This window comes from Metarhizium acridum, assembly GCF_019434415.1.
Source record: "Metarhizium acridum strain ARSEF 324 chromosome Unknown scaffold_1, whole genome shotgun sequence".
NCBI lineage: Eukaryota > Fungi > Ascomycota > Sordariomycetes > Hypocreales > Clavicipitaceae > Metarhizium > Metarhizium acridum.
In genome coordinates this window covers 3,610,324-3,627,074 of record NW_027094015.1, presented here as the reverse complement: position 1 = coordinate 3,627,074, position 16,751 = coordinate 3,610,324, and the positions used below count along the sequence as shown (strand labels likewise).

The following is a 16,751-nucleotide window of genomic DNA, read 5'->3' as shown; positions in this document are numbered from 1 at the left end:
TGATTTTTTCCTATCTTTTTCTTTTTTTGGGGTCAATCTTTCCGCAAATTGATAATTTGAAAAGTTGGATGAAGTATAGTCCATGCTGCGTGGAAATTGGTGGCTCTCCTCTGAATGAGTTGAGATTAGTGAGCAGTGTCGTTACAGTTACATTTCCACGCCGGATGGTGTTGATGCTAGTACGCAAATGAACAGTGTAGCCAGTGATACGAGCAACGTGGTATAAGAGGTGATTGTAATTAGGCGTGATGCTGGAAACTATAAACCAGATGGTATTCTCTGCTTTAAGAGACGGGGTTGCTATCTTAAGTTCGTAGATGAATCAGACAGTAATGCATTCTCACGTCGTGTGGGATTTGTCGAACAAAATCTACGTTCCTAGTGATTGAAGATGGGAGATTGATGAAGAGCAGATGTTCTCGTCCGGACCGTTGCGATTAAAGCACATTGATTCAGATATATTTCACTAATGCCCTGATATTGAATACATACCGTGTAGTTTCTCTGCTTATAGTGTTTATTCTTGTCTCCGTCAAATCAAGGTAATATGTGATAGCAGAATTATCTCAACGGTGAATCCCTATGGAGTGGATTTGGGGTTTCACTCAGTTGACACTTGAACCTTCGTCCACACCGTATTCCATTGAATGCTTGCTCGTATGTAGACTTTCATCCCGCTAGAAAAAAAGAACACAAATGAATAACGTTGAGGAAGAGTCTCATGTTGCAATATAGCACAGGATGCTTAGACCCTATGTATTCATTCATACCAGGAATAATTGTTCCTGCTTGGACATCGCTTTCCCGACGCTGCCTAGATGCTCCATGTAGACACATGCGAGGTAGCCGCACCTGATTACCCGGTCTTGGGACAGAGACTCAATTTGGCCTGCAGCCAACAATGCACAAATGATTTCACGACGCGGCCTTCTTCTTCTTTGCTTTGGCTTTCTTCTTGCTTCGATCTCTAGGCTTCAGCGCCACCATTCCAGATTTGCAAATGTCAGCAAACCGGGTATAGAAGCTGTCAAGATCATGTGGTTCCACTATTGTCGACATCTTGATCTTGTCGGACCTGTTTCTTTTTGATTTCCCATTTGACGCTCTGATGAGGACGGGCATGGGACCTGTAGGATACTGATCAGATCCTGCATCGCTCTTCTCCATGGTATCTTCTTCTGTATGGCTCATCACTATAGATGATTAGAGTCAACAATCAAAAGGTTCATAACAGAGAGTCGCCAAAACGGGAGTATATATCCATATCAGTGACGGCGTAGAATACTATACTTACAGCGCTTCTGAGTTAAATAAACCGCCCCATGACTTGCCCCTTTCCTTTGTGTGAAGAGCTCGTCAAGTTTGGAGAAAAACTGCTCTGCGGGGTTAGTCGTATGGCTGTATCTAGCAGAAAAAGCTCAGAGTTTTGAGTGAAGTGCAGATCACTAACCTCATCTTGGCTTACTTGATTAGGCTCCATTGTACAGTTCCACGGCGCCGAGAAGTCAATGGCTACAGAAGCGCATCTGTTCGTCGAGTTGTGAACAACTTGCAGAGTTGAGCGGCAGCCCAGTTTAGCAGCTTGATGCCCATGGAAGCTTGCAATGTTGTGCAATGTGGGGCGACCAATGGGTGCCTAAGTCATGGGCCTGGGCTGAGAGTTGTGGCGGGCTCCATATTTATTTTTCATTCCGCTGGTCACCAGTTCTGAGTTGACCATATTCTTCTTGAAGTTGGACCGTTGACAGAACTTGCACAGTTGCCTTGCTTGGATCTCCAGCTTGAAAAGCGTCTTGCCCGTTCTTATCACTGTTGGTTTTCATCAGACTTATTAGTTCTTTTTGTCATATCCCCCCCAAAACCCCATAACTTCTCTTTAAGCAAACAGCTCCCCTCTGCTGAGAGAGTCTGCTTGTTTTTCCCAGACATTTCGTTTCATTTTTTTCCTCCCGAGCATCGTTAGCCTCCTAAGCTTTGTAACTTTAGGTCCCAGTTAACAGATCTGCGATTTTTTCCCATCCGTCTTCTATTTATTTCGGGTGATACGAGTGCACTACACACAAAGAATCGGCCTGTTCTGGAATCATTTGCAGACAGTCTGCTCAAAATGCCAGCAGGCTCAATTACAGACCTCCAACAGAAACTGTTCAAGCGCATAGGCGTCGACTTACACACACAGAAACAATCTGGAGGAGCGGCAATCCATCGACATTATGGCTCACCTCACTCCCTCACACGCAAGGAAAATCGCAGACTTCAAAGGACGCAGAGGAAATCTCAGAGGCACTCTAACCATCCCTCGAGGCCCATGATGAAAAGAAAAGAGGGTAATTCTGCATCTTGTCACAGGAAAACCTTGTCTCCAGTACCTCGCATTTTGGCATCCCAGTTCTCAGACGTGGACCAGGTCGATGATATGCTATCAGATGCTGGCAAGGGTAGCGATTCGGAATACAGCACTGAAGAAGTGGAGAACTGGGAGGACTCGTCCGGTGAAATTTCAGCAGATACAACTCCCAATACGACAAAACGACGAGGCTTATCAAAGATACACCTGGAGAAGTTAGCCCAAGATGATGCTGAAATTGAAGATTTCGAGAGGAAGCTTGGTATCAAAAAGGGTCGTCGATCTCTACCGCAAGCATTCAAGGAAGATGGCTTGGAGGAACTAATTGGCGAGCCGGGCGAGGATATTGCCAGCAGTGAAGATGATATGAAGAAACGAAAATCTGTCTACGATGACTGGTTGTCTTCAAAGAGGAGAAAGACGGTGTCCAGACCTGTTTCACAACCCCTTTCAGACTCTCTTTCTAGGGTGAGGTCTGCTCCGACTCGGGATATGACTGAAAGCGTTTCACCGGGTTCATCTGTTATAGACGAGGACGACACCACCGGTGGACATGATTCCGACCAAAGAGCATTTGAAAATTACAAACAACCGCAAAGAGAGAATCCTTACATCGCACCTACCGGAGGGTCAGTGACTGCAAAGTATGTTCCATTGTCACGACGCTATGAAAGTACAGAATCAGAGAAGCTTGCCCAGCCTCGGCTACAACGACAAGTTCGTGGCCTGATCAATCGGTTGACGGACACCAACCTTATATCGATTGTGCAGTCTGTCGAAGAGTTATACCAATCAAATGCCCGCGCGGAAGTCACCGATATTCTCACTGATGCTATTTTGGCACAATTGCGCAAACAAGAGAGTCTGCCTGACCAATTCTTCGTCTTGATCGGCGGATTTTCCGCCGCAGTTTACAAAATTACGGGTTCCAGCTTTGGATCACATCTCGTGCGAAATATAGTGAAGGAGTTTGGTGAATACTATGGTCAAGCCGCAGACCATGATAGCAGTCAGCAAGCGTTAAAAAAGGAACCCTCCAATTTCCTGACTTTTCTTACGCAGCTGTACGTCTTTGAAGTCGTCAGTTGCAAAATTGTATTCGACTATATGGAAAAACTGTTAGACAACCTCTCCGAGCTGAACGTTGAACTGCTACTCAGGGTCTGTCGAATGGCTGGAAAGCTATTACGAAGAGATGATCCTCAAGCGCTTAAGCATGTTTCAAACGTTTTAAGCTCTTCTGTTAACAGCGTTGGATATACGAATATCTCAGTACGCACAAAGTTCATGATTGAAACAATCCAGGGCCTGAAGAATAACAAGCCGAGTGCTAAAGGAACAGACTCTACCATCGTGTCCGAGCACGTTCTTCGGATGAAAAAGCGCCTCGGTGAGCTCAAGTCACAGTCAAGACGGCTGGATGGTCTAGCACCAATGGGTATTGGCCTTAAAGATACTGAAAGCGTGGACAAGCATGGGAAATGGTGGCTAGTTGGTGCCAGTGTTCCGACCTACCGTGATGCGGAAGAAAGAGCGAGAATGATCTCCAAGACAGTGAGCCGTGACCTTGAAGATGCAGCGGACGATGAGGACATGGATTTTGTTCTGCCAGATTATCCAAGCAAGGCGAAGGCGCAAGGTCTCCATACGGGTACCCAGATTGCCATATTTACGGCCATTATGTCGGGGCTTAACTACGAACATGGTCATCGCCAATTTGTGGGTTTGAAATTGAAAAAGGATGATCAGCTTGAAATAACTAGAGTTTTGGTCCAATGTGTCGGAAGCGAACCAGATTACAATGAATATTATGCCTTGGTGGGGGGACAAGCTTGCTTGAACAGCCGGATCAGATTCGCATTTCAAGATCGTCTTTGGAAAATATTTCGAAGCTTGGGCGAATCCCTGTTCGGCGAAGGTTCAGAGGAAGCTGAGGAGACTACGGAAGGGGAAAGACTCAAAAACGAACGCCGGCTGGGCAATATTGCTCAATTTTACGCATCACTTGTGGCTAACGGTGCCCTCAGCATCAGCATCCTCAAACCCATTGACCTCCCAGAACTGAATGTATGGGCCTCGTTATTTGTGGAGTTGTTTCTTCTAAGTCTCTTACGGCAATGCAGAGGGAAAGAGACCAATGAAGATCTGAAGGTGAAACGTATCTTCGGCCCTGCCAGCGAGCTACCTGCTCTGGCAGCCAATCTGCACTGGTTTTTGAGGAAAAAAGTCCGCAAGTCCAAGCATATAGAGAACAAGCAGACCAAGGCGATGCAACGGGTGAGACAAAAGGCACAAGCCGCTATCCAAGGATCAGACGGGGATAGGCAATAGCGTACTCTATGTTATTTAGGTAAATGACCATTTTGACGTCGGATGATGTGGGGGATCTTTAGAATTGAAGGATCATGGTCTAGGTACCTAGGTAGTTACTAGCCCACGAGTCAGTTTCACAGCCACTCCCTTCGAGTAAAAAGGCAGGCCGGTACATACAAACTCTGGTTTGGCGTAATTCGTAAATTATGATCCAATTGATATCGTTTGCAGAATGACGTCCTAGCACAAGCAGCTTGATTCATAGAACTTGAGAAGGTCAAATCCAAAAGAAATGTCTAGTAGCTACCTAGGAGGTAAGTTGTCAGGTGCACAGACAGGTGTAAATAATGGTTCTCCTGTTTGTGTCAAGGGGGGCTCTTTTCCCTTTACAATTCAGCCATTAGACTCTGTGCTGCAGGCTTCTCAGGCTGCAAAGTCACCCAGTATTTAGATATATAACAATCATTGACTTTGGTGTGTCAGGGAACTCAGTATTGTCCATTGATAATTGATACCATTCGCTCTTTGGTTTCTCGAACTTCGATGTTGGCGCGGCTAAGGTCGCCTCAAGGCGGAATCGTACGGCTTGTGGCTCGGCATTTGTCCTGAGGCATTAATCACGTTGAGCAACGACAACCAACTCAGAGCCGCCTCATTGGTCATCCCTCGCCCAGTGGATTATGTTGAGGTACTCGGGAGACCTCGCTGCGTGCGTTGTGCCCAGCCTACTAGGTACCTAGCCCAATGTTTTGAGGGAAGCGCCGGGTCCCAAGGAAAATTACCAGCTGTTCCGGGGCCACCCTGCAGTTTTGCCGTCAAGCCTCGCAGGAGCTCTCCGACGACGCATCTGTGTCTCAAAACCTTAACCTTCCCTCTCGTCGCCATCGCATGTCATCCGGCACCCATTGACCAACCATAATTTGCATATCGGTGCCTCAAGATGCTCACTAGCCGTCTTGTCTCCAGGGTCGCGGTCAGGCCGTCGTCCTGGCAGCATTCCTCGTAAGTTGTCCGATCTTGGAGCTTCCACTTGAGATGCGTCATCCATGGTCGTCCCTAGGAATCGTTGCAATCAATTCAGCTCTCTAACTACTGTGTCTTCTCAGGTTGCCAACCATCGTCTCATCTCCAGGATTGTCGCGATGGACCCGTGGCTACGCCTCTTCCTCTGGTTTGTGATGTCATTTTGGCGAGCCATTTCCGAACATGACGTGTGTCTGGAGCTAACGATTTTTCAGAGGAGAAGGACCTCGTTATCATCGGCGGTGGTGTCGCTGGGTACGTTGCCGCTATCAAAGCAGGCCAAGAGGGCATGAAGGTAAGGTCAAAGATGTTCAACCTATTGATAGCTATTTTGTAAATTAACGACGATTCTTTAGGTTGCCTGTATTGAAAAGCGTGGCACCCTTGGTGGTACCTGTCTCAACGTCGGATGCATCCCCTCGAAATCGCTCCTGAATAACTCGCATTTGTACCACCAGATTCTGCACGATACGAAGAACCGTGGAATAGAGGTTGGCGACGTCAAACTGAATCTTGCCAACTTCATGAAGGCCAAAGAAACCGCCGTGAACGGCCTCACCAAGGGTGTTGAATTTCTTCTGAAGAAGAATGGTGTCGAGTACATCAAAGGTGCAGGCTCATTTGTCAACGAAAATGATATCAAGGTTGCCCTCAATGATGGTGGCGAGACAACTGTCCGAGGAAAGAACATTCTCATTGCCACCGGTTCTGAAGCCACCCCCTTTCCCGGTCTTGAAATCGACGAGAAGCGTGTCATTACCAGCACGGGTGCCATTGCTTTGGAAAAAATTCCCGAGACCATGGTTGTCATTGGCGGCGGCATTATTGGTCTTGAGATGGCTTCAGTGTGGTCACGACTAGGTACTAAGGTTACCGTCGTCGAGTTTTTGGGCCAGATCGGAGGTCCTGGTATGGATACGGAAATTGCAAAGTCAACCCAGCAGCTTTTGAAGAAGCAAGGAATGGACTTTAAGCTGAACACCAAGGTCGTCAGCGGTGACAAATCTGGTGATAAGGTTACCCTGGATGTTGACGCTGCCAAAGGTGGCAAGCCTGAAACTGTAAGTCGAACCTATTCCTTGTATCAGCTCGGTTTTCGGCCTCTTTTTCGTTCCTACTTTCCTTGACCGTTTTGATATACTGTTTCATGATGAGTACCACTGCTAATCCTGCTTGCAGCTCAGTGCAGATGTTGTTTTAGTTGCCATTGGCCGCCGTCCGTACACGCAGGGTTTGGGCCTGGAGAACATTGGCATGGAGCTTGATGAACGAGGTCGCGTCATTATCGACTCTGAATACCGAACGAAGATCCCGCATATCCGCTGTGTTGGCGACGTTACTTTCGGTCCAATGCTCGCTCATAAGGCTGAGGAAGAAGCTGTAGCTGTCGTGGAGTATATCAAGAAGGGATACGGACATGTCAACTATGGTTGCATCCCCTCTGTCATGTACACCTATCCTGAAGTTGCTTGGGTCGGCCAGAGCGAGCAAGAGCTGAAAAACCAGAAGATTCCGTACCGTGTCGGGACTTTCCCATTCAGCGCTAATTCTCGTGCCAAGACCAATTTAGACACCGATGGTCTCGTCAAAATGCTTGCAGATCCAGAGACGGACAGACTTCTTGGAGTTCACATCATCGGGCCGAATGCCGGAGAAATGATTGCGGAGGGCACGTTGGCCCTGGAGTATGGTGCATCAACGGAGGATATTGCACGAACCTGCCATGCACACCCAACATTAGCGGAAGCTTTCAAGGAGGCCGCTATGGCCACCAGCTCAAAAGCCATTCACTTCTAAAGCGGCAATCGTTTCTGGAAATAGGAGTAGGCCGAGGCTCAGGAGTCATTAGCTCTCGATAGACTATGTCAAATGTTGAGCGAGCGGGTGGGTGGTCAAAGCCTCTGCGGAAATGATTCCGATCAGGAGCAACCGACGGTGGTGGGTTAAGCATAGTTGTTCTTCCTACATCTGTCTTCCTTCTAGCATTTGGCTATGGTGCTTGTTGTAGTTCCGGATATTCTCATGGTAGATGGTGTAAAATAGTAATGAAACCTCTGTTAAAGGAGTTATAGCCTCTGCCATACTATATGGCCAGCTCTTATTTTTGGTAGTATTTAAATCAGCCTCTGCAGCGAATGCATATACTTCCTTGACTTTGAACCTTTCAATTCTACGCAACCAAATGAAAAGCAGGTCAATGCGACGGTCAAACCAGCAGTGTGATCTAAATGCTAGTGTAGTTTTGTGATGACTGGACAGTCATAAAAGGATCCAAATGCCGAGGTGATTGAGCTGCCTCTGTTACTTTTCTATTAATTATTACTTACTACTGGGTAGGTACGCGTCGAGGCTCTACACAACATTGGTTTTAAGAGTACAGGGGCGCCTATGCCAGCATGTCTCTCACAATATTTCGCAGAAGGTGTCTCGGAGAATCGGAGGCCAAAATCATTCCTACTTCTGGTCAGAGTCATCACAGCCATTTGAAATGCCTCTCTGTGCAGCACCTCCGCTTAGAGGAACCTTTTCGCGAGGAAATGGTGTGTAATGTTGGCTCTTCGAAAGGCCTTTTCAACCCTCAACGTCGTCTCCATACCGGGGTTGCACCGGCCAGGTGGCATGTCGGGTGGTAAGATCCAGCCTGTACTCCGTACTTCTCCGTTCTCCGTGCCACTTGCGCACCAACCCCCTGCCGTAGCCTCCCTGATTAGCGACCCAATGCGTTAAACAGGTCAATCAACTCCCAAGTGGGCTGCTTTCACATTGCATCTAGCCGAGCCGAAGTGGCCGGTGGCTTTGCCAAACGAATTTTGTTAGCGGTCTGGTAGCTTCAGCGTTCTCCGCCCCTCTCCCCTGGACGTAGACAAGAAACGTCGTGAATACAACATCCACAGACCGCCAGCAAGATCGTGCGAAGCACACAAAACCCCGACGGTATTGATTCAGCCTTTCAATTGCTGGGTGTTTTGAGGGGGATACTGGCAAATCGCTCTCAGGATCCTGAGTCTATCGTCTCATGCACATCAAAAACTTGGGAGGGTGGCGCGTGCGACTGACGGTTCTTCGCAGTAGATTAGTACTGCCCTGACGAGACACGATTGGCGGTACATACATCCTGCACTCAACCTGTTTACTACGGAGTAGACAGCCCCCAATCAATATTCTTGGTTCAGTCATCCAAGAATCAAACCTGATGAACTCGACCTCAACGCTTGCCGGGGTTCGGACATACCCTTACATGTCTAGGAACGAGATCGAAAGTCGTATAGCAGGCGGCCAAAAAATCGTCATTTTCAATCAATATGTCCTAAAAGTCGACCCATGGCTGCCTTACCATCCTGGTGGTGAGAAAGCTTTACTGCACATGGTAGGCAAGGATGCTACAGATGAAATCCAAGCGTAGGTGGTTTCACACTCTTGACAGTTTTCTCAATGTTGCAAAGGTGAACCTTTCCTGCTAACTGGATTTACCTCTTCCCTACACGCCAGTCTTCACTCTAAGGCCGCCCAAGAACAAATGATGCGGTATCGAATCGGCAAGATTGATGGTTTTTGGACAAATTTCCGACCACCGATTCAGGGGGGTCTGTTTCGCTCATCTATGGACGCCGACAACGTTGATTGTGAGGAGCTGCATAATGGCAAAGTGCTAGCCTCAAGCACTCCCATATCTAGATCGCCATCCCCTGTATTTGACGCTTCTCATGACGGCTTGAGAAGACGAGGCCACGACGAAGATCACCCCACAAGAACAGCGTCAATATCCTCGCAGTCAAGTGTGGAACCTGATACTACTGGAATGTCGTATCTAGACGCTCTTACAAGAGAGCAGATTAGTATAGACATCGACAAGTACCCGGGTGTTGATCTTGTCACCCAGCACGAAATAGCAGCGAAATACAAAAGCTTGCATCAGGCGATTATGGATGAAGGCCTTTACGAATGCAGTCGGACCGCATATGCCTTCGAATGCTGCCGATATGTTGGATTATTCGCCGCTATGGTCATATCTCTCAGTTATAGTCAATACGTGCTGGGTGCGGTGTTCTTAGGCTTTGCTTGGCATCAACTTGTCTTCCTTGCTCATGACGCGGGGCATATGGGGATCACACACGACTACCAAATCGACACTGCTATTGGGATATTCGTCGCTGATTTTATCGGCGGCCTGTCCCTTGGCTGGTGGAAGAGGAACCACAATGTTCATCACATCGTCACGAATGCCCCAGAGCATGATCCCGACATTGAGCATATACCCCTCTTCGCCGTGACACATCGTTTACTGGGAAGCTTGCGATCGACATACTACGATCGGGTTATGGAGTACGATGCCGTTGCCAAGTTTATGTTGAGAATCCAAGCCTGGACATACTATCCTCTACTCGCGTTAGGACGATTCAATCTCTACCGGTTGTCGTGGGACTATCTCATTGCTCGGAGGGGCCCAAGGCGTGGCCCTGGAGCCTGGCACTGGTACTTGGAAATTGCGGGGCAATTTTTTTTCTGGGCTTGGTTTGGTTATGGCATTTTGTACAAGATGCTCCCTGATGGCTGGACGCGGTTTATGTTTGTCATGGTCAGCCACATTACCTCATCGCCGCTCCATGTGCAAATTGTGCTCTCCCATTTTGCCATGAGCACATCAGACTTGGGACCGCAGGAGTCCTTCGCACAGCGCATGCTCCGTACCACGATGGATGTAGATTGCCCTCCCTGGCTCGACTTCATACACGGAGGGTTACAGTTTCAGGCAATCCACCATCTCTTCCCTCGGGTGCCTCGACATAACCTTCGTAAGGCACAAAGGCTGGTAGTGGAGTTTTGCCGAGACGTTGGCATTCCCTATGCGCTGTATGGGTTTTCTGATGGAAATAAGGCTGTCATTGGTCGACTTTCAGAGGTCTCCCGACAGGCTGCTATTCTGGCAAAATGCCAGCAGACTGTAGCAAGGAATGGCGGTGTCTTTGGACACGATGACTGATGCAGGAGAAATTCGAGGACTTTTCAAAGATATTTTTCATGGATCAGGTGTGCTTTGATACATATATTCTTTCCTATGGGCTTCCGTTGGAGGAAAAAGCGAAGCCGAGGAGGCCAAGTTCCTTTTTGGTATGGGCGAGCCTCTGATCTTAATACCGTCAGTTACTGTCATTGAGGCTATGAAGGGCATTAATAAACTTAATGATAAAGAAGAAACGGTAAGGCAAATAATCTAGATAGGTAAAAACGCAGTGTTAAAGTGTGGTCTTTGTATCGAGTTTCAACGCGTGGGATGTACTCGTGCACCTTGGAAAGAACGTAATTATACTCCGCGTTTGGAACCTTGCCTGTACAAACGCCTGGCACTCGATATTATAGCATCCATCTTGTGGTCATTTTCCACATTTGCCCTTATGCTTTCTTAACCTTCAACAACACACAGGCACGGATAGTCAACAGTCAACTAACTAACTGGTGGTGGCCAGCTGACATGACGCCACACCTCGGCGACATCTCCACAGTGCCACAGTGCCACAATGCCATCCGGCCTTGATATTCTCAACCATCCTTCACTCCTGTTTCAATGTCGTCAATTGTCGCTCTGTAAACTGGTCGTCAGAGACTACCAAATTAGCATCACATCATCAATACACACACCTCCGTCTGCTCTTATCCTCGAGCGCCATATCGCAACCGCCGAACTGCTCAAGTTGTCTCGTCTCTTGTTACTTACTGTCTTGTCCTCTTAGGATCGTGGCACTTCAAAGGCAGCTATCGGGGCAGCGGCCATTTTCTCCTGTCAAGTGTACTCCGACGTAACTCTGTATAAGCTTTGTGCACCTATGGTCAGGCGGATAATTTCCTTCGCAAACCATCTGACGCAGTTGAAAAGCATGATCTAGTGACCATGGATACCAACATTCAACGCGCCCTGAACGACAAACTATACGACAAGCGCAAGGTCGGAGCACTTGAGTATGTGTCCCTTTTTCTTATCGCCTTTGCTTGACATTCTCTTCACTTTTTTTTTTAAATATGCGGTTGTACATGTTGAATCGAACGACGAGCGCCTTCTCTGATATTGTGTTGGACAGGTTAGAGAAAGTCATACGAGACCTTGTCGCGTCTAAGGACTATCAACGAGTACACGATATTCTCGAGCAACTGTGCAATGACTATGCTTATGCAGTCCACCAGCCTCATGCTCGAAATGGGGGACTTATTGGCCTCGCTGCGGCGGCAATTGCTCTTGGCCCTGTAAGTACCAATGGCGTCGTTTGGTTGACACATCAGAACGTTGAGTCGTGTCGTGAGCTTTTGCGCAATAATACTCCTTCACCTATCCAAGGAAACAGAACCTTGTTAGAGTTCATTCTTCGTTTCTGTGTTACCTTCACTACAAGCATATATGTGTCCGCCATCCTGGTGCCCATGCTTCTCCAAAGAGTCATGTCATCCAACTGCTGACTGGAACCCGTTAGGACCTCCCACGGTATCTTGCTAGGATAGTTCCGCCGGTGCTTGCCTGCTTCACTGATCAAGATGCCCGTGTAAGATACTACGCCTGTGAGGCAATGTATAACATTGCCAAAGTTGCAAAGGGTGAGATTTTGGTCTATTTTAACAGCATATTTGATCAACTCTGTCGGGTATGGTCTTCTCCTTTCAGCCTCTGGGCTCGGCATGCTCAAAGTTGTGCTGGTTACTAAGATCAAAACATAGCTTGGGGCGGACTCCGAACTATCGGTAAAGAATGGCGCTGAATTGCTGGACCGGCTTGTTAAAGATATTGTTTCCGAATCGGCTGCTTCATATGTATCGGTACTTGAGGCACCGCCAAGGTTCGACGGCGATGACAAGGCCACGGTAGAAGACCAGCAAGTAACTCTACCCACTGCATTCTCGCTGTCAAGGTTTATCCCTTTGCTGAAGGAGAGAATATGGGTCATAAACCCCTTCACTCGGCAATTTCTCGTCGGCTGGATAACCCTGTTGGATTCTATTCCTGACCTTGAACTCGTCACGTATCTTCCTGACTTTCTTGGGGGTCTTCTCAAATTTCTTGGAGATCAGAATGCAGATGTGCAAACTGCAACGCAGTCTTGTCTTGACAAATTTATTAACGAGATCAAACGGATCTCGCGGGTGAAGAAAGGAATTGTTGAGAGCAAAAAGTCGAGAGAGGGGGGCAAGCGAAAACGTCAAGAGTCCATGGATACAGAAAGTCTTCGACCAGACCTCGAAGAAGGGGACGAGATCGATTCCGATGCCTTCGATGACGATGAGGAAGATAGCGCCGAGGAAGACTGGATTCCAGGGCAAGATGTTGAAATCAACTACAAAAACATATTAGAGATCCTTACGGCTACTCTGGACTCTCCACTAGGTTTGCGATATTTCCGTCTTCAAGTGCTGGTTGACAGTGTTCAGTTCTAACTATAAGTAGAAGAAGACTGTCTATTGGAATCTCTTAGATGGATTGTAGAATTTCTCGACATATGCCCAGAGGAAGTGTTGCCCTTCACCCCGAAGATCCTCGCTCACATGCTTCCTGCTATGGCTAGCAGCAAAGAGACCATTCACCAAGCCGCTACACGAGTAAATACCTGTCTCATGGATTACGTGGTCTCAATCTCAGACGACTCAGGACTTAGCTACCAAGGCATTTCACCAGGCCAAAGCCAACACGCACCGCTCACATTAGCTGTCGATCGACCTGATGATTCCCATAGCAATCGGATATCACTATCGAGCATTCGTGAGCAGGGTACGCAGAGTCCTGGTCATGGTCTGGGCCGATCAGCTTCAATATCCGGTGGGCTGTCTGCCAACTCACCCCAGACTGACCTCGATTATGCTGCTGCTGTTAACTCCCTCACTCTTTTATTTCTAAATGACCATGAAGCAACAAGGGTTGCTGCATTGACATGGCTTATCATGCTTCACAGAAAGGCGCCTAGAAAAGTTCTAGCATTTAACGATGGGACATTTCCCGCGTTGCTCAAAACCCTTTCTGATCCATCCGACGCGGTTGTCACGAAAGACTTACAGCTGCTATCCCAGATATCCAGAAATAGCGAAGATGACTACTTTGCAAACTTCATGGTCAATTTATTGCAGCTATTTTCTACCGATCGCAAACTTCTAGAAACCAGGGGCAACTTAATTATTCGGCAACTATGCATCAGCCTCAGCCCGGAGCGAATATATCGCACCCTAGCTGATTGCATAGAGAAGGAAGAGGACGTTGAATTTGCTAGTATCATGGTGCAAAATCTTAACAATAATCTCATTACGGCTCCACAACTTGCAGAAGTACGGAAACGTTTACGAAATCTGGAAACCAAAGACGGACAAACATTGTTTGTAGCTTTATTTCGGTCCTGGTGTTACAATGCTGTTGCCACATTTTCTCTGTGCTTGCTTGCACAAGCTTATGAGCAGGCTTACAATTTGCTTCAAATATTGTATGTCATCTGCTCTGTCGCATTCCGCTGTCGATCATTATAATGCTAACACGGAGGTAGTGGTGAATTAGACATGACAGTAAATCTTCTTATCCAGGTCGACAAGCTAGTGCAACTCATTGAATCTCCCGTCTTCACTTGTGAGTAATCATAGGAAACTCGATGCCTTGGCCAGTCGATTAATTTGCTTACGCCGACGTCAGATTTGAGGCTGCAACTGCTAGAACCGGAGAAATATCCATACCTATACAAATGCATGTACGGGATTCTGATGTTGTTGCCACAATCATCGGCCTTCGCGGCCCTCAAAAATAGACTCAACAGCGTCAGCTCAATTGGGTACTTGACGGTGGCACCTCGGAGGTAAGCAGGCGGTTCGGGGAATGACAATGTCCTCTCGACACCAATCCCGGTTGTTTAATATGCGACTTGTGAAATACTCACTCCACTTCCAGTGCGGCGACGCCATCCGGCAGCTCCAACTACGACCGGCCAAACCGGCTGAAAGGTCGAGATGACGGCGGCATCAGGTGGGTCGAGCTTCTAGAAAAGTTTCGTAGTGTGCAGGACCGAGCAAGACGAGTGCAACGGCATAATCTGGAAGGGGAAGACATCTCCACGACAAGCCTAGGCGAGCTTCGTATGGCAGATGGACCACTGGACTTGAAGAACAGCAATCGAGCACCCGCTCCGGTGATCTCCCAGGCGGCATCTAAAGAGCTTGCTCCAGCACCTCCGGTTAAGAAATCTGGCCTGGGTAGACAATTTGGAAGATTAGGCGGCGCAGTTTCGGGCAAGGGTAAGAGAGGTTAGTAGACTTAGTGAGAGTGAGTGCTCATTAGTTCTAAGAAGGCAATGGGTAGATGCTCAAATTGCACTAAAAGGATGTTTCGTCATGGACGCCGCTTGACCGGACTTGCTTGTTCCACTAAGCTTTCGAAAGCTTCGTCTCTACGAGAGGTGAATCCTCTCAGCTTTTGCCGGAGTGCGTCAATTTCATTCCTAGCTTTGTTTGTATCGCTTGGCAGCCCTTGAAAGGCCATCAACTGCGCATCTAGATCCTTCTTATGGGACAATACTGCCAAAAACTGCTCTTCTTCCTCGGTCACGAGCTGAATAGTTGGATCGGAGCCCTTTCCGCATGGTACGCAGGTTGCCATGCGGTCTTGTGTATCTGCTAAATGTGCATTAAAGGCCTTGGTTTTCCGCTGTAGGTCCAAGTTCTGCTTGGCTAGTTCTGGCGGCAATTGGTAATTCTGGCTCTGCGTAGTGGCAAGCCAGTCTGTAGTCTTCTTCGCTTCACGGTAAAGAAAACTTTTCCAAAAATCTGCCCTCAAACTCGCCTGCGAGGTTTCAAACAAAGTCGTTTGTAGAGCAATCAGTTGATTGCTAAGATCCTCTAATTTTGGAAGGCTGATTCCATGTTGTACGGCTGCGTCCCCCATAGCATCGAGAGCGACTTTGCCATCCTGGTCAAGGTGAGCGGAAATAGCCGATAAAATTTGCTCACGAATGCTGGAAGTCATTCCGGAACGAGGCGGGTCATCTGCCAAATCTTCGAAATATCCATCAATGTGACTACCCTCTCCCCGGGCAATTTTTTCCGCGCTAGCCAGTAAATGACGACTGTCGTCAGCGCGCTCGCTAATACTAGCCACTGCGAGCAGGGCCTTAAGCGTTGAGGGATTGCGTTCAAATATGGGCAGAGTGTCGCCATCAGGAAACTTGGAGGCAAGCCAGGAGTCTACGTAAGACCAGTCCTTGGCAGTTGAGGCAGCGATACGAGCCATGGACGGAGAAAAGATGGCCGCAGAACCATCGTGCGCTGGGGGGACCTTTGCTGACAGGACCATTGTTATTGATGTTGATATTGCTCTTATTCTTCCGACCTACATAAGCAGGCAAGCGTGGTTGCGGTAGGTGCTAGGTAATGATCAAGCTATTTGATCTTCACGGCTTCAGAAACTTGGTCGCCCCCCTTCCCTTTGGTGTCCTCTCCCTATGTTTGAGTTAGCACCTGGGACTTGGACCAGAACACTGATGGTTTGTACATGTGTAGCCAGTTGTACCTTGAATGCGGGTACGGTAGCTTATTTAGGACCCAGGAGCACGATAGCACGCAACGAACTATGCCAGAACTCAGGGATTAAAAACCGACCTTCCTCTCGTCTCGGGCAAACGCAGACAGGCCCCTCACTCCCACGAAGTCTCGACGCTCTTAGAAGGGACAGATCTGGGTCTTCCCAGTCATATGGAGCAGACAACCAGAACATTAACGGTTTCTATCCGTCGGTAAGTGGCAAAAGCTTGTGGCGACAAGACTCAGGTAATCCAAGCACGTAGAAGCTTGCCGTTTGATGCTTGAGTCCGTCCAGCTGATGTGAAATGTGGAATGTCCGAAGCCCGAGGGCACTACGGAGTATTCTGGTCCGAGTTGCCTGTCTTCTTAGGTTAGGTGGTGGTTGTCACGTCGACGTTGTCCGTGTCTTTCGGCCAAAGTCTCGCCGCCAACTTTAAACAATGTGGTTTTACAGTGCACACCTTGGCGCCCGGCCCACATGTGCAGGCTGTTGCGGCTCCCGCCCCAAACGCTCGAACCACCTTGTCTTGGTGCAAGTGCC

At 48.1% G+C, this 16,751-nt stretch overlaps 6 protein-coding genes across 8 annotated transcripts; 4 read left to right on the top strand and 2 right to left on the bottom strand.

The window, feature by feature from the left end:
• Positions 1–455: 455 nt before the first annotated feature.
• Positions 456–1,627, bottom strand: J3458_001096 (uncharacterized protein). The gene is made up of 3 exons (XM_066116533.1): positions 1,451–1,627; positions 1,295–1,373; positions 456–1,193 (listed from the first exon to the last, which is right to left on the bottom strand). The coding sequence occupies exons 1-3, from the start codon at positions 1,478–1,480 to the stop codon at positions 916–918; spliced, it is 387 nt and encodes a 128-aa protein (XP_065978415.1). The 5' UTR covers positions 1,481–1,627; the 3' UTR covers positions 456–915.
• A 113-nt stretch (positions 1,628–1,740) lies between these two features.
• On the top strand, positions 1,741–5,203 carry SGD1_1 (suppressor of glycerol defect). The gene has a single exon (XM_007808259.2). It carries the CDS (start codon positions 2,108–2,110, stop codon positions 4,676–4,678), a length of 2,571 nt encoding a protein of 856 aa, XP_007806450.2. The 5' UTR covers positions 1,741–2,107; the 3' UTR covers positions 4,679–5,203.
• A 134-nt stretch (positions 5,204–5,337) lies between these two features.
• Positions 5,338–8,197, top strand: LPD1_1 (dihydrolipoamide dehydrogenase precursor). Its single transcript, XM_007808260.2, has 5 exons — positions 5,338–5,662; positions 5,767–5,831; positions 5,899–5,978; positions 6,040–6,744; positions 6,863–8,197. The coding sequence occupies exons 1-5, from the start codon at positions 5,601–5,603 to the stop codon at positions 7,478–7,480; spliced, it is 1,530 nt and encodes a 509-aa protein (XP_007806451.2). The 5' UTR covers positions 5,338–5,600; the 3' UTR covers positions 7,481–8,197.
• A 351-nt stretch (positions 8,198–8,548) lies between these two features.
• On the top strand, positions 8,549–11,638 carry J3458_001093 (uncharacterized protein). 2 transcript variants are annotated; one of them, XM_007808261.2, is made up of 2 exons: positions 8,549–9,082; positions 9,173–11,224. In XM_007808261.2, the coding sequence occupies exons 1-2, from the start codon at positions 8,877–8,879 to the stop codon at positions 10,662–10,664; spliced, it is 1,698 nt and encodes a 565-aa protein (XP_007806452.2). In that variant the 5' UTR covers positions 8,549–8,876; the 3' UTR covers positions 10,665–11,224. The 2 variants fall into 2 exon arrangements, with proteins under 2 accessions (XP_007806452.2, XP_065978414.1); XM_066116532.1 differs by having other exon boundaries at positions 8,556–11,638.
• On the top strand, positions 11,225–16,681 carry J3458_001092 (uncharacterized protein). Of its 2 annotated transcripts, XM_066116530.1 has the most exons (8): positions 11,225–11,638; positions 11,758–11,920; positions 12,145–12,312; positions 12,386–13,049; positions 13,110–14,130; positions 14,191–14,270; positions 14,334–14,493; positions 14,586–16,681. In XM_066116530.1, exons 1-8 carry the CDS (start codon positions 11,571–11,573, stop codon positions 14,941–14,943), a joined length of 2,682 nt encoding a protein of 893 aa, XP_065978412.1. In that variant the 5' UTR covers positions 11,225–11,570; the 3' UTR covers positions 14,944–16,681. The 2 variants fall into 2 exon arrangements, with proteins under 2 accessions (XP_065978412.1, XP_065978413.1); XM_066116531.1 differs by having other exon boundaries at positions 11,758–13,049; positions 14,586–15,134.
• On the bottom strand, positions 15,024–16,629 carry J3458_001091 (uncharacterized protein; the record flags this gene model as incomplete). Its single annotated transcript, XM_007808263.2, has 2 exons — positions 16,182–16,629; positions 15,024–16,129 (listed from the first exon to the last, which is right to left on the bottom strand). The coding sequence occupies exon 2, from the start codon at positions 15,981–15,983 to the stop codon at positions 15,024–15,026; it is 960 nt and encodes a 319-aa protein (XP_007806454.1). The 5' UTR covers positions 15,984–16,129; positions 16,182–16,629.
• Positions 16,682–16,751: the final 70 nt, after the last annotated feature.

Coding starts and splice junctions, on each gene's coding strand:
- J3458_001096 (XM_066116533.1), bottom strand. CDS start 1,480: ATGGAGCCTAATCAAGTAAGCCAAGATGAG. Junction 1,374..1,450: donor ATCAAGTAAGCCAAGATGAG/GTTAGTGATCTG, acceptor CCCGCAGAGCAG/TTTTTCTCCAAACTTGACGA. Junction 1,194..1,294: donor TTATTTAACTCAGAAGCGCT/GTAAGTATAGTA, acceptor AATCATCTATAG/TGATGAGCCATACAGAAGAA.
- SGD1_1 (XM_007808259.2), top strand. CDS start 2,108: ATGCCAGCAGGCTCAATTACAGACCTCCAACAGAAACTGTTCAAGCGC.
- LPD1_1 (XM_007808260.2), top strand. CDS start 5,601: ATGCTCACTAGCCGTCTTGTCTCCAGGGTCGCGGTCAGGCCGTCGTCC. Junction 5,663..5,766: donor TCGTCCTGGCAGCATTCCTC/GTAAGTTGTCCG, acceptor GTGTCTTCTCAG/GTTGCCAACCATCGTCTCAT. Junction 6,745..6,862: donor AAGGTGGCAAGCCTGAAACT/GTAAGTCGAACC, acceptor TCCTGCTTGCAG/CTCAGTGCAGATGTTGTTTT.
- J3458_001093 (XM_007808261.2), top strand. CDS start 8,877: ATGAACTCGACCTCAACGCTTGCCGGGGTTCGGACATACCCTTACATG. Junction 9,083..9,172: donor GCTACAGATGAAATCCAAGC/GTAGGTGGTTTC, acceptor CCTACACGCCAG/TCTTCACTCTAAGGCCGCCC.
- J3458_001092 (XM_066116530.1), top strand. CDS start 11,571: ATGGATACCAACATTCAACGCGCCCTGAACGACAAACTATACGACAAG. Junction 12,313..12,385: donor TATTTGATCAACTCTGTCGG/GTATGGTCTTCT, acceptor ATCAAAACATAG/CTTGGGGCGGACTCCGAACT. Junction 14,494..14,585: donor TTGACGGTGGCACCTCGGAG/GTAAGCAGGCGG, acceptor CTCCACTTCCAG/TGCGGCGACGCCATCCGGCA.